This window comes from Triticum aestivum, chromosome 4A (genome assembly GCF_018294505.1).
Source record: "Triticum aestivum cultivar Chinese Spring chromosome 4A, IWGSC CS RefSeq v2.1, whole genome shotgun sequence".
Classification (NCBI taxonomy): domain Eukaryota; kingdom Viridiplantae; phylum Streptophyta; class Magnoliopsida; order Poales; family Poaceae; genus Triticum; species Triticum aestivum.
In genome coordinates, this window is record NC_057803.1 from 311268501 (window position 1) to 311276152 (window position 7652).

At 42.3% G+C, this 7652-nt stretch overlaps 1 protein-coding gene across 1 annotated transcript; it reads right to left on the bottom strand.

The window, feature by feature from the left end:
• Positions 1-4115: 4115 nt before the first annotated feature.
• On the bottom strand, positions 4116-7383 carry LOC123086014 (14-3-3-like protein GF14-D). The gene is made up of 5 exons (XM_044507718.1): positions 6724-7383; positions 5994-6072; positions 5789-5911; positions 4500-4616; positions 4116-4412 (listed from the first exon to the last, which is right to left on the bottom strand). Exons 1-5 carry the CDS (start codon positions 7140-7142, stop codon positions 4350-4352), a joined length of 801 nt encoding a protein of 266 aa, XP_044363653.1. The 5' UTR covers positions 7143-7383; the 3' UTR covers positions 4116-4349.
• Positions 7384-7652: the final 269 nt, after the last annotated feature.

Genomic DNA, 7652 nt, shown 5'->3' on the forward strand with positions numbered 1-7652 from the left:
ACAGTAACGGGCCGGCTAGGTGGGTTGTAGGTAAGTTCGTTCTCTCTTTTTACTTTTTTCCATTTAGTTTCTGTTTTCTATTGTTGGCCTCTGTTTTGAACTTGGTTTGCTAACCAAATTATTTTGTTGCTTCTAAAAAATATTGTGGGAACTAAAAGAATTAAACCAAAGCCCCAGAAAATGATTCAGAATTATTGGACATATACTTATTTAATAGTAGATATAAATCCAATTCAAATAACTATTGATTTAATTCAAAGGCCCGAAATAAGTGTTTCTGAGATACCAAAAATATTGGTTTGAATTTTATCCCTTGTCAATATTTTGAGAGGATAACAGGAACATTTTCTTGGACTTATTTGAAGCAGTTTTATCTTGGTCATTTTAAAAAGATTTTGAGACTCTTAAAATTCCTTAATTCAAATTTCATTTGAATTTAACAAGATGCATGCTCACTGATGCAACTATTACACTCAGATATTCTAGGGCTGTGACAACTCACCCCCACTAAACAAGAATCTCGTCCCGAGATTCAAGACGTGAGGTAAGAAGACAGAGGGGGCATGGAACTGGCACAGTCTTCATGACCCATTGCATTTCTCGAGGACGTTAATACATTCCATCGTGTTGATCTTGACGTCTTTGCCTTCGAAAACTTTACCCAACACGATGAGGATAGAAGGAACTCTACAGGATTTGATCTTCTCGAAGATCAAACAACTCATGATCAACTCATGGAATGAGACGTAAGAACATCTCCTGAGCTGAGACACAAAACACACATCAAGAACGAGGAAAGGAAGAAGATGACGAAGGTTCAATTTGATAGGCAACAACTCCACGCTTGGGCAAGATGGTGCACGGTCTCAACGTAGCGACGAGTTACTGCCATGATTCCATAACAGGGCACCTTAGGGAAGGTAGCTCATAGGAATATTCCCTTGAGTTGCAAAAAGAATTACTTTTGATACATAGATCATTGAAACTCTCTATACCATCCTGAGGAAAATCACAATCGATCGTTTGAAGGAGTTGGGAAGAATGGCATACTCTGACTTGAATGGATGATGTGGGCTATCTTGTTGAAGACAACACAATGGATGATTTCTTTTCTTTTGCTTAACAACGGAAATGGATGGGACCCATGGCAAGCCCACTTTTGAAGATGATCATGAACATCAATTAGTGAGAAGAGCAGACCATGGTAAAATGGCACAATGGCGGGTGCAAGCTGGGAACAAAATGCAAATGCTGGGAATGTAGAGAGTGATTCCACTATTTGAATGGTTATAGCATAATCGAAGGAAGTGAGAGCACATTCCAATTAATGTCGACGTTAAACCTAGTGTCTGCGCATGCTCTCAAGAACTTGAGCATTTCCATCATCAGGGTTTGCCAACATATGTGCCAAGATCTTGGTGACACCTCGTACTACCATGATGAATAAGGGTGGAGGATGCAGATGCAAAGGAAGACAACACCTTCTCAGATTTCACCTTAGATATGCCAAGGAACAAAACCTGGATGATCGACCAAGGGACATTTAACACTCTACTTCTAATGTTCTCCTTGATGTTCTAATTACCACGGTCATGCTTAATAACATGAACATTGCCATCAGGTGAAGGTCGGACTTCAGGAGCGCAAAGAACCCATAAGGAACAACTTGTAGAGTACGTCATACCAACCCTTCATAGAAAAATGGCCAAATTGCCGACTCAAGATACTACAATAATAGATCTTCCATCTAGATGTGTCTGCCGACATCAACCTTGTCGGAACCTACACCATAGATCTTGGGAGAATTCCAACCATCATATATGTCTGAGATTCAGATCTGGTTGGTAACCGGATATTTCAGACAGCATGTCTGAAAAGGAAAGGTTGCAACACAAATCGACGAGATGATGTTGCGAGATTCTCGGGAAATGGACTATGGTAGTAAGCTCCAAAACATGAGCGGGTTCTGCTACACACATATGAACACGCTGTCCCAGACAAGCATGACCACATAGTAGTCTTATAATAAAACACCACCAAGTTCAGGTGGGGAATCATCATCGAGGATATCGAAGTTCGGGCATGTACCTTTGGGTCCTTAAGGATTAGCACTTAAGAACTTTTTTTCCTTGAACAAATCAACCAGTGGCTTTATGTGCTAGGGAATACATGTGGAATGAAGGTTGCAAATCTACCAAGCCATAAATACTTCGCACGTGCATGACTGACTTGGGACGGCTCTAGAGGAAGCAAAATCAAACTCTCTCGAATTCACGGAAGCTCAAGACCAACACCGGCTGCACACCTGGAGGGTGACGGTCCGGGCCAGCGTCACCCTTGATCAGAGTTAGGCCCCCTTCGCCTTTGTTCACCGAATCAGGACCGACTACCTAGTCACGTTCAAATTGTTGACTCACAGCACCCTGAAGGTGATCGTCTTCAACGATGACAACATTATGGTGGTGACGGAGTGCAAGAAGCACGATGATGCCTTTGCAATGAATGCCTAGAAAGTTCTCTCTTGCCTGGATTTGCTTTTGTTTAGCGACGAGCGATTTGTTTAAGATTGTTTATTTATGTCATGTTGCTTGTTTAAGATTGGTTGTTACGATTGGTGTCATCATGTTATGCTATTTACGTCATCCTTGTCAGTGTGCTCGTAACCTCACCATCTCAATTAAGATACTGGAATTGGATTAGTCAATCGATTCATAACTGCCTTTCAAGCACAACCAATATATATTAGAACCCCCTTTACTTGCCGAAGCACTTCTTGGATCTGTCAATTATGCTATGGTCGGAGTCCTACTCATAGTGATCTGGTCGAATTGGGAGAAGCCGTAGGTATTATTGCAGGTCAATCAATTGGGGAGCCAGGGACTCAACTAACATTAAGAACTTTTCATACTGGCGGAGTATTCTCAGGGGTACTGCCAACCTTGTATGATCCCCTTCGAATGGAAAAATCAAATTCAATGAGAATTTGGTTCACCCCACACGTACCCGTCATGGACAGCCTGCTTTTCTATGTTATATAGACTTGCATGTAACTATTCAGAGTCAAGATATTCTACCAGACAACATGCATTGCATCTAACCAAACAACCTGACTTGCATTTCTGCCTAAACAAGCCCATGACCAAATGCAAGCAACCAAACGATGTGTAGATGATGGTTTTTTAGGTTGCATTTGCTCAACCCGACTCAACTAAGACAAGTATGCAAAGTGACAAAAAACGATGTAGGCAACCAAACATGCCCTTAAAATCAGCGTAGGCCCAATGGAAAGGTAAAGTTCCTTGCCTATGAATCAAATGACATCTATTTTCCTATACGAATTGAGATAAATGTCATCTCACTTTTTATAGTTTTCCTATTCCATGGTATTCCTATCCTATGAATAAAATGACATCTATTTTCCTATAGGAATTGAGATGCATGTTATCTTACTTTCTATAGTTTTCCTAGAGATTTAATGTAGCAATCAAAAAATAAAGACCCAAAACTGATTGAAAAAAAAATGGATACGAATAAGTTGCATCCATTTGAGATCCAGGAATGTGGCAAGATTGTACAAATTCAGTTCCAACAAGAAAAGGAATAACCAAGAGCAAGCCAAATTTGTTGCATCCCAAAAAGAATTGCTTCCAGTTGCTCAAGGTGCTATTATAATACAGCTTGCAAGGAAAACACTGACAATATGGTAGTGAGCTAATGGTTCCTTTTATTTAGAATGTGTCCTCTTATTACAGATTAACTTTGTATAACATTCCTCATTTAGCTCACGTTACATTCTTCAGGAAGGTGACTAGATAGAAATTCTTGCAGCGCATCGGATTATTTGCCATATCAATCACCATGACAATGCCAAGAATGATAGGAACAACGCAGCAAAGCGCACCTTTGCTTCTAGTTGCAACGAAAACTGGGCCAAGAAAAGCATCAATCAGGTGAACCTTGACATTCTTCTCAATCGATTGAGGCCATGCCACAGCTAGCACGTGCAAATGAACATCTTTGCGCAAACCATCTTGTCAGAATGTAGTTCAGCCAAACATGAACAGGATACCGCAATTTCAGCAAATTAGTCTAGTCGCATCAAGTCTCACCAAACATGGTAGATATAGCAAACATTCTAATGGTGAAAAAGAGCAGGTCTTTTGCTTGTGGCCAGATTTGAACAAGAAAACACGAATCCAGCCAGCATTTATGAGCACCAGAAAAACATAGCCCAGAAACTTCTCAAGTGCATAATTAAACAGAGGTAGTGATGACAACAGTATGAGCACTAGAACCAAGACCGACTTCCATTGCCCCCAACAATGCACAGACTGTTATTTTCATTCACCTCACTGTCCGTCTCCAGATTCTTTTGGAGCTGGGGCTTCCTTAATCTCATCAACGTCATCCTCCTGCAAAGTTGGATAAAAAACACCGGTTGGCATGAGAAATATGAAGACAGAAAGGAAAGCTGTTAAAACAGATCCAAGGAAACTCACATTGGTGTCGGATGTCCATAGAGTCAAATTGTCACGCAGGAGCTGCATGATTAAAGTGCTGTCCTTGTAGGATTCCTCGCCTAAACTGTCCAGCTCTGATATAGCCTCGTCAAAGGCCTGTAATATCCAGGAAAGTTCGTTTGAGCAAATTCATATCACAGGCATATCAAAAGCAGAACTGAAACAGTATTAAATTACATGGACAAGTATAATTATCGCATTTTAAGTCTATATATTTCTGACAGGCCATGTGATTCTTAGTCTACATTCTTATTGAGAAACCACTACAAGTTCCGCGGTTCACACTATCATGGTAGACATTAGGATAAATCACTTTACCTACAACATCAAAATATAATGCAGCAGAGCATGAGACTAATTACATGGACAAGTATAATTTATGTACTTTAAATCTATGTTTCTGACAGGCCATGCAAATCTTAGTCTACATGCACACTGAGAAACCACTAAAAGTTTCACAGTTCACTCAATATCATGGTAGATATAGGGATAAATCACTTTACCTAAAACATCAAGATATAATTCAGCAGACTATGAGGGACCAAAGGAACAACAAGTGCATATCACATATTTAATGCAAAGTAGACAGCACAGATTTTTTTTAAATGATCAAATAATCGACTATATAGAATACCAGAGATTATAAGAAAGTTCTTCAACACTACTTCCTAAAGATGACATACTTCTAATACTAATAACTTGAAGTACATATATGCATGCAGCACAAGCACGAACAGAAATGTTGCCAGCAGACAAACAACTCCTCACAAATACTATATTGACAATGTTAAAGAGTGCTTGCAAGATATGCCAGGGGATGCAGGTAGTGCAGTTTAGTGGTCATCACAAAACATAATTCCATAATAGCATGCTAGTATGTATTCCTTATATCATGTACCTTAAGATTGAGCAGTTCAGAAGTTAGAATAAAAAATGAACAAAATCCTAGCATAGTAACTTCCATGGTGATGACAAATTGGAAAAAATTGTGGGAGTTTTACGAAAGCTTTATCAACTTTCCCCACACAAGCATAGATGCTAGAAGTTGGATTGATTTCCTGCAGCTTCATTTTCTAAGGGGGTTGCCGCAGAACCTATCAACAAACATGTTAGCTCGCAATCTGCCTCTAGTAAATCAGAGAAGAGGTAGTACACTGCCCCAGTTGGCCATGGATATAATCACGACAACTGACACCGACTGGAATCAAACACTGGGTTGACAATCATGATAACTGAAACAAATGGAGAAGAAAGGAGAAGCAGCAAACTTGTTTTGCAAGGTTGCAGGCACGGTCAGGGGAGTTCAAGATCTCATAGTAGAACACAGAAAAGTTGAGTGCAAGCCCAAGCCTGATGGGGTGTGTTGGAGCCAAATCTACTAGGGCGATATCCTGCAAGCAATTCGCAAAACTCAGCCTGAAGGATCTACTGGTCATATCTATATGTACACATAAAAATTGCCTTATCAGTAACCTGAGCAGCTTTGTACGCGTTCATGGTGCTCTCGGCGGCTTCCTTCCTCTCCCCACCAGACTTAAACTCTGCAAGGTACCTGCATAAATATCACAAAGGAGAAATCAGATGTCGATCGCGGGGCAACAGAAGCTCATGTCTCCCAGTCACCGCATTGTGTGATCATATACAAATCACATATTAAACTGAAACCAATAGAATGGCCACCTTGAAAATTATAAGCTAACGACTACCTCCGCTAGCACTAACAAATATCACAATCATTTGTTTTTACTTTCCATCACCATTGAGAAAATAAACTATGATTCCATATACAAATACCACAAGTTAACTTACCAACAGACAACCAGAAATTAAACTCGCATCCGCATCATCTCATACAAGAGATTTAGTAAACCTATATATACATAAATCATACAGAAAAGCCACAACTCAAATCCTGGCCTACACAGCACCAAACCCTCATAAATTTCTAAACTACTGCAGAAAATAAATCAAAGAACTATATCATATCACATCCCGTTACTCCATTCTTCCTTCCATCAAAAGAAGGGCGCCGGCACATCTAAGTGAGTGAATCAAGCATAAAAAGAAAAAGAAAATATTCACACGAATCTCAATGTAAGATCAATGACATATGACTTAGATGTGCAATACTTATGGCATATCTAGATGTGCTTTAGCAAAACTGTTGAAATATCTGTGTCGCAAATAAGGAGGCGAGAACTACCTGTGGTAGTCGCCCTTCATCTTGAGATAGAAGACTTTGGACTCGGCAGCTCCGGCGGATGGCACGAGGTGGGAATCAAGCAGGGCGAGGATGCCGTCACAGATCTTTGCGAGCTCGGCCTCGATCTTGCTGCGGTAGGAGCGGATGGTAGCGGCGTGCGCGTCGTTGCCCCGACCTTCCTCCTTCTGCTCGATGGAGGAGATGATCCTCCAGGACGCGCGCCGGGCCCCGATGACATTCTTGTAAGCCACAGAGAGCAGGTTGCGCTCCTCGACGGATAGCTCCTCCCCGGGCCCTGCCCCGCCGGTGGCCTTCGCGACGCGCTCCATGAACTCCACCATCTCCTCGTAGCGCTCGGCCTGCTCCGCAAGCTTGGCCATGTAGACGCTCTCGTCTCGCGTCTGCTCCGCCGGCGACATGGTTGCTCGCTCGCTTGTGCAAGGGCGTGTGGCAACGGAGTTGGGGGGTGGAGCAGCGGATCCGGGGGCGTAGGAGGCAATACGCGTTTGTGAGGAGGTGCGGGGTGGAGCGGGGTGGGGATGGGCCGATGGGGATTTGAGGAGGTACCCGGGGCGGGGCGGGCGAGTCACCGGAGAGCCACGTAGCGGTCAAAGGGGAGCGCCCGCGCGGAGCGGTCTGCCTGGGAGGGCGTGAGTATCTTCAGCAGCGGGCTAAAATCACTGTTCTGACCTTATCAATAATCTTTGTCGCAAATTAAACTTGACATGAAAATATTTCATGATCTGATCTTTTTAGCAGCGCCACAATTCGTGACGTTTCTGTCCAACTTAAAAACGCCGAGCTAGCCAGCGTTGCTGCTCGCTGACGTGGCATGTTGGAAACGCCGAGCCAGATTACGTTTCTAGAAACGCCAGGGGCTTTGGCGTTTATGACACGCTATGAAACACCAAGAGCTATGGCGTTTCTGC